This window comes from Chlamydotis macqueenii, chromosome Z (genome assembly GCF_036417535.1).
Source record: "Chlamydotis macqueenii isolate bChlMac1 chromosome Z, bChlMac1.mat, whole genome shotgun sequence".
Taxonomy (NCBI): domain Eukaryota; kingdom Metazoa; phylum Chordata; class Aves; order Otidiformes; family Otididae; genus Chlamydotis; species Chlamydotis macqueenii.
In genome coordinates, this window is record NC_141593.1 from 72,836,019 (window position 1) to 72,850,252 (window position 14,234).

General features: G+C 41.5%; 1 protein-coding gene across 1 annotated transcript in view; it reads right to left on the reverse strand.

The window, feature by feature from the left end:
• Window positions 1-382: 382 nt before the first annotated feature.
• Window positions 383-14,234, reverse strand: part of MTAP (methylthioadenosine phosphorylase) — a 32,721-nt gene continuing 18,869 nt past the window's right edge. Inside the window, exons 5-8 of the mRNA XM_086771239.1 lie at window positions 13,113-13,215; window positions 9,303-9,542; window positions 8,647-8,769; window positions 383-1,354 (exon numbers count right to left, since the gene is read on the reverse strand). Of these exons, the coding sequence (XP_086627365.1) occupies window positions 1,316-1,354; window positions 8,647-8,769; window positions 9,303-9,542; window positions 13,113-13,215 (505 nt within the window). The 3' untranslated portion in view covers window positions 383-1,315. The remainder of the gene's footprint in view (window positions 1,355-8,646; window positions 8,770-9,302; window positions 9,543-13,112; window positions 13,216-14,234) is intronic.

Consider the following 14,234-nt stretch of genomic DNA (forward strand, 5'->3'; position numbering starts at 1 on the left):
CCAAACCACCAGGAAATACGGAAAGATGGTTAAGCTACTTCCCCCAGTATCTGAAAAGCACCTGTACTGGTTTTGCTAGGGAGAATACGTCCAAATCTAAAGGCCTTCACAGCAGGAAACTGGGTGTCTAACAGAACAAGACCAGCAAGGCAAAAAGCTTATGTATTCTGATCCACTTCTGTCTCAGCAATCCCTGTTGTTTCAGAGACTTAGAACCTTGAGCACTAAGCAGCACAGTATTTTCTAAAAATGGTCTCTCTAAGAGTGCTGTTTACAAGATATCACCAACCTGTTCCAGGAATGACACAAATAACAGTCAGACAAAGAAAATTCACTCACTAGCAACTAGAAGTAAATAAAAAAAAAAACAATTTCCACACCGTTTGGAGAAGCATAGGTTTCATTTGTTTTATTTACTAGACAAGAAGCAGTGGATTATTTTATTGAAGTAAAATTGTATTAAAAAATGAAATGCATACATTCAAAGCACTCGTGCACATTCATAACTTAAAACAGAAACTAAACCCAGAGTTGTTCAGATCAATGAAGCAGCAAAAGGCCAGCACAGTGTTCAGGACACTGGTAGCAAAGTTTTTGTCCTGCTCTGTAAGCCACATAAGCACATCTTCAGGCACAAATTTGGCTTAAATATTAGCTATTTTTTTTTTTTTAATGAGAACACTCACTCATTACACAACTGCTGCAGTGAAAAAACAGCCACAATTATTAAAACATGTCTTCTAGCACACAAACAAAAACCATAGCTTTAAAAAAAATAACTGAAATAAAAAATGTGGATAATGTACAAAAATAGTATAACTTTATTTTGAAATCGTCTGTTCAGTTTTTCTAGTATGTTTCTGAAAATGAATTCAAACCATTCACCTTGTCATAGGAAAAGATGTGAGGCAGAAACAGCAAATAGCGTACATGTGAGTCTACTTTCTTAGATCTTATTTTATGAAACTGCAATGGAGTACTACCTAGCCTTTCCCTTCTTCCATCAACTAAAAGGTATCACTGAATAGAGGATGACAACCCCCTACTGTTTTTTTTCGTTTGGCCACTGTCTAAGCCAGCTTGACAGTAAAGTTATTCCAAGTTTAAAACCCACCCAAAATTTAACGTTAGCTATCTTACACATTATGAAGCATCATAAAGATTATAAAAGCTGTCTTATACGTTATCGTCTCTCAAGGTTTACTCCATTCTTTTATGCTTGTAACAATTTTTTAAGATATTATAACCTCTGCAAGTTCGAAAGTGATCCACTCTTCCTTGTGAGCACCCAAACTTCCAAGGTCCATCCAGGTGGTTACTGCTTTGGCAGGATGACCGAACACTGTACTGTTGTCTGAAATACAGAGTCAAAGCAGATGAGTGCTTCCTCTGCCAGAGCAGAGCAGAACTACTTTTCAACATAAAGACAGACTATACAGCTTCCATTTGGTTACAAAGAGGTGTAACACTTGCAACATGCACAGCATCTCAAATTTCCTCCAACACCACCAAAGTTAAAAGAATGACAGGGAGGGCATACTCTACAGCAGTTAAAGGACTTGTCATGAGAACATTTTAAACCTATGTAACAGGCTCATTCGTACTGAGAACAATCCGTATAGGGTTTGCGTGGCAAAGTTTTGGTAGCAGGGGCACTAAAGGGGTGGCTTCTGTGAGAAGGTACTAGAAGCTTCCCTCATGTCTGATGGAGCCAATGCCAGCTGTCTCCGAGATGGACCTGTTGCTGGCTAAAGCTGAGCCCATCAGCAACGGTAGCAGTGCATCTGTGAAAACATATTTAAGAGGGGGAAAAACCCTGCTTTACAACAGCAGCCTGAGAGAGGAGTGAGAATATGTGAGAGGAACGGCTGCAGACGCCAAGAAGAGTGAAGCAGGAGGGGGAGCAGTAATGCTGCTCCTGGCAGAGATGCCCCTGCAGCCCGTGGCGCAGCCCATGCCAGGGCAGGCAGATGCCCAAAGGAAGCTGTGGCCTTGTGGGAAGCCTGCACAGGAGCAGGCTCCTGTCAGGACCTGTGGCTTCATGCAGGCATGAGCCCATGCTGTAACAGGTTTGCTGGCAGGACTTGTGAACCCGCACAGGACCCATGCTGGAGCAGCCTGTTCCTGAGGGACTGCACTCTGTGGAAGGGACCCATGCTGCAGCAGTTTGGGAAGAACTGCAGCCCGTGAGCAGGACTCATGCTGGAGAAATTCGTGGAGGACTGTCTCCCGTGAGAGGGACCCCATGCTGGAGCAGGAGGAGAGAGCAACCCCCATTCCCCATCCCCCTGTGCCACTTCGGGGGAGAGGGCAGAGAAAATTTGGAGTGAAGCTGAGCCTGGGAAGAAGGGAGAGGTAGGGGGAAGGTGTTTTAAGATTTGCTTTTATTTCTTATTACCCTACTCTGATTTGATTTGCAATGAATTAAATTAAGTTCCCCAGGTCAAGTCTGTTTTGCCCATGACAGTAACTGGTGAATGATCTTCCCGTTCTTCTCTTGATGCATGAGCCTTCTGTTTTATTTTTTCACCCTGTCCAGCTGAGGAGGGGAAGTGATAGAGCAGCTTGGCAGGCACCTGGCATCTAGTCAAGGTCAATCCACCACAGAACTACATTGCTGAAACACTAAATTAAGGACTTTAGGCTTACAGGCTACAAATGAAAAAATGTGCAGTTTGCTTTTTGTTTTTAAGCCTAGCATACTGGCTTACATGCATCATGTTCACAGAAAGCTCTGCGAAAATATAGTGCTCAGAGCATTTTCAGAATGTTCTGAAAATGAAGTTCCTTTAAAAAGTGATTTCTACATGTTTCTTCATCTATTCTGAAGAACAGTTACCAAGAACAGAAACCTTTCTTTGAAGGTGCACTCACTGGGAGTGAATGAAATACTCATAATAAGCAGGGATGGGCAACTTTAATGTTAGCCAGGACCAGAGAAACACTTTCTTGAGAGATCCCTACTCTGCAAAGATCACAACATGTAGACCAATGCAACTACAGCTGAAGTGAAGCCTTGACGAATTTTCCCTCTTCACTTCATTCACCTGAGCCAATTCACTCTAGGCATATCAGTATGTTTACTGACTTCACTGAGATATTTTTGAGGAAAAAAATTACTCAAGAATATTTACAAGATCAGAGCTCTACATACATAAGCCATGAATGTGAGTTTCAGTTTGTGACAGATTAAAAAGACTGAAACATGTTAAAGTTTATGCTCTTCAACTTGTTAGCTACCAAACATATTAAAGTTCAAGCATGTCAATGATGAAGTGTACTGAAACACAACTACAGACACCTTACTTAATCTAAACTATCCCACAGTATTCACTTACCAAAGCACAACTTTATTCCTTCGATCAAAGGTCTGACAAATATAATGACAAGTAATATTTCACATAGGCTAGTACAGAAGTTCAAAAAAGGCAGGTAATATCAGCAGGTCTCACAGAGTCCACACGATTATCTGAGAAGCATTCACAGAAGCTCTGACACCTTACAACAAGCTGATTTTCTTACACCCACCCATGCTGTAAGAAAAATCAGTTTTAACATGACATTTCTTTTACTATCCCAGTATGGTCTCTCTCCTGATCCTCATGGGGTGGAATCTTACTGTAATAAAGGTACACAGCTCAATTCCCATTTATTATGAGTTAAAATTATTTTCAACAAGATAATTCTTCGTCTCTCACCAATACTTTTCCTAACAAAGATAAAAAAGAATCTACTGTATTGGTTCCCTTTTGAAATTGTCTCCTGTCACTGATTCATTCACTTCATCCAGCAACGAGCCCACATTTTGCGTGATCAGCTTTTGATACCCATGCAGCAGCTGAAGTTCTTGTTGCCTTTGACATCCCTTCCAATCGTCAACTATAGGTAAGCTTTGGTTTTCCTAAAACCATCCCTACGTGCCTGCCCTTGCTTCTGGATTCCTTCTTTGTGCTTGTTCCTGCTTCCAAAACTTGAATGCTGAATTTTCACACAGGAGCTCTGTTTCTTATTTAGCCAAGTCAATCTCCTGATTGGTCTTTCTGTGGATCACTCCTGTACTTGGAGAATGCTGCCCTTAAAGACCCGCCAGCTTTCTGGAGCTCCTTGCCCCTTCAGAGCTGCCTCTCATGAGACAATACCTACCAGTTCACTGGTTAAACCCAAGCGTGCTCACCTGAACTCCAGCAGCAGTACTCTGCCACTTGCCTTCCTCGCTCCTGAAAGGATGCTGAGCGTCACTATTTCATGAGCACCACAGCACCAACTGCCAGTGCTTATCACCTCACTAAACAACTCTGTTCAGTGAACAGAAGATCCAGCTGTACATTACCCATGGTTGACCCATCCTATCTAGAAATTTCCCTGACATCTACCAGAAATCACGTGGACCACTGTGATCAATAGCATCATCCGTGTTACCTGATCCATGACATAAACACAATGTGGTCACACCCTGTTCTGAAAGGGCAGAGGCTCTGCACCCTGGCCATGCCTCAAAATGACAGGCTGTAGGAAGATGCTGTGTCTGCAGAAAAGTTTTCTCCAAATGTTTTTTTTCAAGATCACGTAACCTAAGCCTAGAGAATGATGTCTTTTTACAGCCAACAGAGCCATGAAATATTGGCCTAAAGACATCTTTGGCAGTTAAAAAAACAGTAACTTTCAAACTACACTTAAACTCACTGGCATATCACAGATGAAAAGACACATGAAAAGGAACGGATGGCAGGCAGCCTATCCTTTAGCAGAAAAACAGCCCTTGAACATTTTTGCTTCAACACTTCAGGGTTTCCTAAAGACTACTGCGAGATTCAGAGGTGACACCACCACACGTGTGTGGGTGGGTGGGATGCATAGGTCCATGGGAGCAGATACATAAATGCAGCTGGGCAAAGAGACTGGCAGCATATTCTATCCTGCCTGGTGAAGTTCCTCCAGTCATAGCAGCCAGATTACAGAGCTCAGAAGGGAAAAGTTGTGTCGACATAGAACACCAGAAACAGACACTGGCAAATGCCCATTTGAGATGCCCAGCTGCAGCCTGGATGTAGGCTGGCATGGCCTTACATAGTCACTGACCACAGAGCACCACCTGCAGTCTTGCTCAGCTCCCTCCTTACTTGCATTCCTTATCACATTACCATAAGGCACGTAAGAGGTGCTGCCTTTGAGCTCTAGGAAAAGGTACCTCCGAAAAAAATTAGTTAAAAAAACCCCATCATTTGTCCTTCAAAATTCCCAGAGTAGAATATACAGAAGAACACTTCACATCTACAAAGAGAACAGTTTTTAAAAACTCTTTATGATTCAACTACACACTCATACAGAGGTATATACTTACGTATCTCTCTTTCCCATATTGCATAGAATCACAGAATGGTTCATGTTGGAAGGGACCTTCAAAGACCATCCAACCCTCCGGCAAGGAGCAGGGACATCTCCAACCAGATCAGGTTGCCGAGAGCCCCGTCCAACCTGGCCTTGGATGTTTCCAGGGATGGGGCGTCCACCACCTCTCTGGGCAACCTGGGCTAGTGTTCCACCACCCTCAGTGTAAAAAACATCTTCCTTATGTCCAGTCTGAATCTGCCTCCCTCAATTTTAAAACCATTACCCCATATCCTATCATAACATGCCCTGATAAAGAGTTTCTCCTTGTCTTTCTTACAAGCCCTTTTTAGCTACTGGAAGGTCTTGCCAGAGCCTCCTCTTCTCCATGGTGAACAGCCCCAACTCTCTCAGCCTGTCCTCATAGAAGAGGTGCTCCAGCCCTCTGATCATCTTCGCAGCCTCCTCTGGACTTGCGCCAACAGGTCCATGTCCTTCTGATCTTGGGTGCTCCAGAACTGGACGCAGTACTCCAGTGGATCTCATGAGAACAGAGTAGAGGGGCAGAATAACCTCCCTCGACCTGCTGGCTATGCTTCTTTTGATGCAGCCCAGGATGTGATTGGCTTTCTGGGCTGCAAGTGCACATTGCAGGCTCATGTTAAGCTTTTCGTCCACCAGCACACCCAAGTCCTTCTCAGCAGGGCTGCTCTCAATCCATTCTCCACCCAGCCTGGATTTGTGCCTGGGATTGCTCCGACCCATGTGCAGGACCCTGCACTTGGCCTTATTGAACTTCATGAGGTTCTCACGGGCCCACCCTTCCAGCCTGTCCAGGTCCTTCTGGATGGCATCCCTTCCCTTCAGCATGTCAACCCCACCACACAGCTTGCTGTCATAATTGCCTCTCTCCTTATTCCCTAGTACAGAAGCCTTGGACCAATCCTTCATCTACTTCACTACCATTTAATGCCTCAAACAAAAAGATTTTCAGCTTTTCCTGTCCTTCTGAAGGAATATCAGAAGCAGCCTCCAAAGCCTCAGACTTGCCTGTCACGTTTCCAGAATACTTGGTTGTGTTAAACAAGAAACAATTGTGACTCCTACTCTCCTGACACAAAATCCCAAGCCCCACTGCCAATACCTAGTTCCTGTTTCCAGTTCTTCTAATGTCTTCAGATCAATGCCCTTTCTCAGAATATTACCACTCAAACCAAGACGCTATCAGCAAAGAGCATAAGCACATAAGAATTGCCAAGCCAAAGCAAAACTATCTCAATTTCATCACTGACAGCTGGCAGTAGCAGATGCTTAAGAGAAAGAGTACAAGAAGCTACATTAGAATGGAGTGACCCTTCCTTTGGTGCATCATATTTTCTTCCTTCAGCAAACAGTAGTTCAGGGACTGAGCTGGAGGGAGAACCTGAATCAGTGTTTTAAATAGCTGATAATTAACAGAAAGAAGGGTTAGCATTCATTAAAGGTGAACCTTGCAAACTCAGTGCCAGCTCTTTCCAGTCACCTGCTCTTTCACTCCTGATGAAGAGTCAAGACCATCATGCAAGGGAAAGCAACAGGACAGTGCTTACGGCAGTACACCTGCCAGAACTGGAGACAGATCCCCCAGTACCTAAGCAGCATTACATACTTGGCAAACTTCCTCGCATGCCAGCATGACCAAAGTAGCTGAGGAATATCTAGCACATTTTTTAGATTACTTGTTCAAATTCCGAGGGTTTTTTTTTGTATAGCCAGGCATCGGTATTAAACAATAAGTGTGCACCAGTCCTCTGAAAATATTTTCTGTGGACTACAGGGGAGAAGGAATACTGATCCTGCTGTCTCCCTTTTCCATCCATGACACAACTTCCTAAAGACTGAAAAGGGGAAAGGGAAAAGTCAGTTACCTCTCACAAATATATAGAGGGAACATTAAAATAGCTGCTTCAGACAACTGGGTGAGGAAGAGTCATAAACATAATCCAAGGCATCCTAACAGAAAATAGGTTTTCCAGTGAAGAGTCAGCAAAAGACTCATCTCAGGGATTTCAGCTGGACCTCCACGAACCCAACCTGCTCAAGTATACTTAAAAGTGTCTGGGGTGACCTTTGTTTAATACGGCTTTCCTTTAGGATACCGACTAAACTAGAGATGAGAGTCACTGACAAGAGAACTATATTGGAAATAAAACTGAAAATTTGGTGCCAATTAGAAGACACAGAAGATTTTTACAGCACATACAGTTCTGTTGATAGTTGAATTTCAGAGACACACTTTCAGTTTATGAAGACGACTTATGTCTGTGTTCATCTGTCTTACCCATTCAAATTTCAGTCAACATCGTGACTTTCAGAAAAGAGAAAGAAACAACCTAAGAGAAGAGAGCGTTCTGAGAGACTGGACTCTCTCAAAAGCTTCCTCAACAGGTTTCCTCCTTCTCTGACTGCTGCTGCTCCCACTAACAGAGATCCTTGTGGTTCACTTCTGTCTGCTCTCTGTCTTTCACATTCCAATTCTCTCTCCCTGTTTCCCACACCATCTCAATGTAATCCTCAGTTATTCTCATGCTTCACACCCTTGTGTTCTTGGAAGTGGCTATTTGTCACAGAAATCTTGTTGAGGAGTAGGATAGACATCCAGACTACTCTGGTTTTTTTTTGTTCTCTGCTATAACCAGAAACAAATCTCAAGCATGTTTCTGAAAGAGATGATGTAAAACATGCAAATGAACTCTTGTGTAAGAAAAATTCTGTCTAAAAATTCCCTCACCAATCTATTTTGAAGTGTTTTTCTTTCATTCTTTTTTTCCATGCATTGTGGATCTGAAACCTGTGGGAGAACACAGTTCTAATAATCTCAAGACTGGTTATTACCTATATCTTGTAATAGATCCCTCTCCTTCTAAATATTAAAGGACACAATATTTTTAGTTTGGTTCAGTCTTCTCTGCTTGGCGCTCCACTGTTCTAAGATCTAAGCTGAAGCTGAGTAGAGGTACAGGTTTTTCAACTGGATACTCAGATTTGTATTTCACCTGTGCTATGAAGGATAACAGTTAATCAACCATATACAGATGTCCTTAATTTTTTTTACCTTTTGTAACACTTCTTGTAAAATTGAAGCTAGATCTTTGCAATAAAGCTTCTAAGTGTCTTAATGATTTTTTTTCTTTCCCATCTTGAATCAATTTGGTTTGTTGAAGCATCTACTCTAAGAAGTTGTGACTTAAGCAGAAACATCTTCGAAAATAGACCTGTAATACATGTATATATGCATATACTGTCCCCAGTACTCATCAGCCTTACATGTATACTCACTTTCAGGGTGTGCAGGGTGTCGGTCCATTCCATGGAACCTATCTGAGGTATAGCTGAAAGGAGTATGCTAGTAGCCTTATTTGCATTTCCTTTCAGCGTCTTTAAAACTTTATCCACTGAAACCTAGAAATACAACAAAAGTGAGTGGTGTCTCCCAATTTCGATGGCACACATTTTATATACTCAGATAAACTCATTTAACTCCTACATCTGTAAGTGAAAAGCTGAAGCCTTAAAATGCCACAATTGCTTTAGCTGGTAAAAACTTCTTTCCTCTGTGGGTGCATGATTGTATTTTACACAAATAGGAGAACTAAAGCAGATACATCATTCTGCGCAGAGCTGCAAAAGAAAAAAACAGCAGACCAACTACAAGACAAGCTCATACACAGAGCTCACAAGCTTCATACACACAGACCTCCTGATTCAGACAAGAGGAGACAAAAGGTTGGCTAGTAGTGAAGCAAGTTTATGAAAATGAATGAGGTAGCAACAACTGATTCTGTTCTTACTTTCACAATCGTTCAGAATTAACTCAGTGATACCGATGTAAGAAAGAACAGATTTAGTTCAGCACACAATCTCTTTATCAAAACCTAGAGGTTCTCATTCAGATTCCTCAGGATGAGACCCAGAGGAAGAAAAGTTTCACTCACTGCTTCTTCATGTTCCTTCCAGGAGTCGTAATCTGTTGCCATGGCAATACTAGCATAACTCATTCCAGCTTCTTTTGCAAGAATCACTTCAGGCACTGTGGTCATGTTGATAGTATCAGCTCCCCAGCTGCGAAACATCAAGCTTTCTGCTTGGGAACTGAAACGCGGGCCTTCAATTGTGATCATTGTCCCCTTGGAATGACACTGAAGCCCAAGCTTCTTGACAGTCTCAATAAGAACCTGCAAAACATGCCAATATCAGCAAAAGGAAATAGCTCCCTACGTGCACCGCTTTTGCATCCCACCAAAATACAACAGAAGTTAGCTTTTACAAAGCAGTCAAGCTTCATATGGCTACCGCTGCCCAAGACCACGGATCAGTTTCAGTTTCCCTACCCAGCAGGAGAAATTAATAGTCCCACTAACAGGAACGATCTTGAACTCATCTGATTTTCTTAGTATCAGTAGGATTACTGCTTTCAGTGCAGACTAAGAAGACCAGAAAACAGAAAATTTAGCATGATATTTAGGTGGCGCTTACATTGAGAACAGAATGGTGACAACACTCCATTGAGCGCTACATTGCCACACGGTGGAGCTGACCAGTAACAGGAAATTTACTTTTTGAAAGTAAAACTTTACAAGCATGTACTTTGAAGGGTATATATATGTATATACACCCTGTAGAAAAATTATCACCGCATTTCCCTGTGACTGAGCTGTACACATTACATACACCATGTACTTCACATTATTTACAGTTCCAACTAGGACCTTGTATATAGCATCATCTCGACTTTCTCTCTTGGTAAATGGCCTGGCTAACACTAGTTGATACAGTAGCAGTAATAGTGTATCAGCATATGTAAATGGGACTAGGAAACACGTAACTGTCCTGAGTAGGAAGGGGAAAGTAACTATCATAGAATGGTTAGGGTTGGAAGGGACCTTTAAGGTCATCTAGTCCAACTCCCCTGCAAGGAGCAGGGACAACTATGATGACACCTGTTTAAAATGACCATCAACAGAAAAGAAAATCTTAAAAAGAAGTATAAAAGCAGCATGAAAAATTGTGACAGGACAGAAGAGACCTTCATAATACAGCAGCAGTGAAAACCTAGTCTGACATCACTAGAAGCTGTCTTGTTAGCATCATGGTCTTCACACAGGCCAGGTGGAGCAGCCTCCCTGCAAAATGCTGAGAGAACCCTGCACTCCAGCTGGTTTGTTGACCCGGCACACATGGGTGCAACAAGCAGCAATACTTTTGAGAGTGCTATGTGACCTTGCAGGGTGCCTCCTCGCTGGCATGTGGATCAGTGGACTGTGTTGAGCAGCACAAGTACACATAAAGCTGGAGTACCCACATTTCCCACTGACGATGTGTGTAAACAGGTAAACCTGTACTCCCAGAAGAGGGTGGGTGTGCATGTAGCTTGCACGTGCTGGGGAACGATATTTGTGGATGCAACTGCGTGAATACGCGTGTAAAGGTAAAGCAAGCTTCTGGGGATTAGCCACAGAATAACACTTAGAAATCTGTAGGTGTTTATTAACATGTGGTAAGTTAATCCAATATTAATAACACCTAATATTTGGTTTATTGCTGATATTAATTCTGAATGTAAGATCCACTGATTGCCAGTTAATGACATGTTGTTAACAAATCAATAGACAACGTCAATTGTGATTTGACTTAAACCACACCTGAGTAGTATTTCCCTGGAACTCTTCACAAAGGTCCAACTTTACTCCCTATAAGATTTTACAGTAAGCCCCAGTTTCTGAAAGCAGTAATAACGAAGGCACCCTATGTTATTCAAAGTTTGCAGTCAGAGGAAAGATAAACTCCTTTCAGATTCTCATTTAATTTACAGTGCATAAACCACATAAAACAGAGCATTTTCACATATTCACATAAACACAATTTAACACAAAGTTTTCAGATGTTTTAATGTGAAATTCCTTACTTAGTCTATTACATTAATAGTTTTGGCTTTATTACTACTGCATTTATCTATGAAATTCCCCTGAACTACGACAAACTGGGCTGAAGTGATTTCAACAATTTTCAGGGATAGTTCCAGGAAAAAAATTTAAGTAACTTTTATCTGGTATTTTCAAACAAAGTGAAACTATCCCTTTTTAGCCTCACTAAGAGCTCAAAACCACATGTTCTTTAAAACATCTGTTAGGCTGATTAGAATGCATAGGCTAATGAGATAATGATCACATGTGAGACTGGGAAGTACCTAAATGTTTTTTCTCTGTTTGAAAAGGAGCATTTCTCTGTGAGCTTCTCAAAAAATGTAATACCTAAAGAGCATTGTCTCTAGCTACTTAACAATCAAATGAAAACTAGCCTTGGTGTATGTTCCCTGCAACCTCAGGAAATGGCTTATGTGTATCTACTTAAAAAATGAGACGACATAGTGTGAAGTACTGCCAATAACTTCAGTAATAACACTTTTTTTAATCAATTTCAGGAAGTGTACAGTTAGCTCTTAACAAATTCCTTACATCTGTTGTGACATGTCATCATGCTCAAAGTCAGTAAGCAACTATATGAGAACTAATCATTATTAAGAGCATGTGGCTAGGCTCTTGTTGCATGAAAAATGCGAAGTATTTTGCATAACTTGCTACTCAATGGAAGAAGGGCAAAAGCATGCACAATTATACATACACAGTGGTTTGTTTCTTCATGAGAGTTAAAGTGTCTTTACTTCACTGCAAAACACCTTGATGTGCAGCTTACTGAAGCATTGTTCTCCTAACCTCGAAACCACACTGTGTCTGGCCAATTAACAAAAATAGCCAATAATGACACTGAAATTAATTGTCAACAAGAGCAGAATAGCTCAGTAGTACAAGTATTCATACGTGTTCTGGGTACAGACCGAGCCACCTGCTTTAAAATCCAGCTTTGTCCTGCTCAGTGTAGTAACTGACCACACAGAGTGCATCTCTTAGATGGATGCGACTGACTCTGTAAACACTTCTGTGCCCCTGGAGAATGTACCTCCCTGCGTCTTCTTATCGGAACATTCCACAACAGCACAAAACGTGCTTCACTTTCCCTTCTCCTCAGGTCTAAGAATACACTAAGGCAGCATACATAATCACAGATATACTCCTCCCAGAAGCTTAGAAAGGTGTTGAAAAACTGAGCAGTGTTTCACATCGCTTAGTCTAAGTGGTTTTGAAGCTTGAAAATCTTGAAAAGACAGAACAAAGAGCCACAGTTAAGAATAAAAGGCTACTGTAATTTGGCTTGCTTCTACGTTTAACATCCTTTAAATAAGCTTTGACTCTCCACCACAATGCACTGCTACAATAAACAAAATCACAAATGCAATATTGTAATTTCTGTGAATGCTAAAGTACTATTTAACTCTTTGTATTAAGTATGTAGAGTGCCTCTACCATATGGTGCATTTTTATTCAGAACAAAAAGGAACTAATTCCAAATTCTATCTTCCTGCTTTGTCCACTTTGTTGGTCTCTTAGCTTGTTATCTGATAAATAAAGATCTTTTGTCCTGTTATTAAGACCCAGGGGGAATCTAGGTTGACAACTGACATCTTCTGCATACTTCTCTTAGGAAGATAACTCCTACAGACACAAAATCTTTGACTTCCTATGCCTTCCAAATGTCACATTTTTCCTTAAAACCATGACATATCTGAGAAACAAGAATAAAGAGGTGCAGATTGCCTCTGTATTCTAAGAATGTATAATTAGACAACTATATCATGAGTAAGTGCCATAAAACTAACGTTTGTAAATACTATTAGAGAATTCACTAACCTCTCTGGTCTTGGTGCAGAACGGCTCTGCCATTGGAATATGACATACTCCTGAAAGACTGGAATGCTGTCCATCATAAAAAGTACAATGTCTTTTAGTTGTCCTAGAAAAGCAGAAAACGTGTTCAAAAAGAATAGGGAGACAAAAGAAAAGTAAGCAAGAAATTGACACAAATCCAAAACCATACCATTCCTGGAGGGGAACAAACATATCTGTATCATATTAATGACCACCTGTAATCCTGTTTTGCCTCTGTTCAAATCTTTCAGAACTGAACTAAAGAAAATCAGCTAAATTTAATAGTCAAGCAAGTAACCTCTGAAAAAAAGGGCACAGTAAGCTTTCAGGAAGAGAAGGTATCAAGTCTGAATTACCACAAAGCTAGTCAAAATAGAGCTTGTTAATATCATTCCATTCCTACATTGAAAGGAGAGGAATTTATGGGAACAGCTTCCTGAACAAGAGAGGTGTGAATTCAACCATAAAAACTCCAGAATCGGGATGTCTTAATATTCTCAGAAAGACTACACACATGCATTGGCAGCTTGCAACTAGAAGAATCTTCTTTCCATTCTTTCAATTGAGAAATTGTTTCATTCCATGGCAATGGTCAAACATGCTGCAGAAATTACCATCCAGCACGCCAGTCTGACAACTACTGAACTGTTACCTGCTATCACTTTACCCTCAAATGCACTGTCTCAAGATAATTCAGCCAACTAGACGGTAAAAATCCTCTGGGACAAAATTCTTTGAGACATTCCCTTCTTCTCTGCAGTGTGTTACACATTGTACTTGTCGTAGTTCAGCCCCAATTGGGACCAGACTATGCAGTCTCTCTCTCACTGCCCCCACCTTCCAAGAGAATAGGGGGAGATGATATAAGAAAAACGGCTCGAGGTTTGAGACAGGGACAGGGAGAAATCCTAAAAGTTACCATCACGGGCAAAACAGACTCGACTTGGGGAAAAGTATTCATTTATTTCTAAAACTAGCAGGAGAATGAGACAGGGAACAAGATAACCTCCCCCCACCCCTCCCTCTTCCCGGGCTTAACATTATCTCTACCACCTTCCACCCCCGACCGGTGCAGGGGGGAAGAGGGAATGGGGGTTGCGGTCA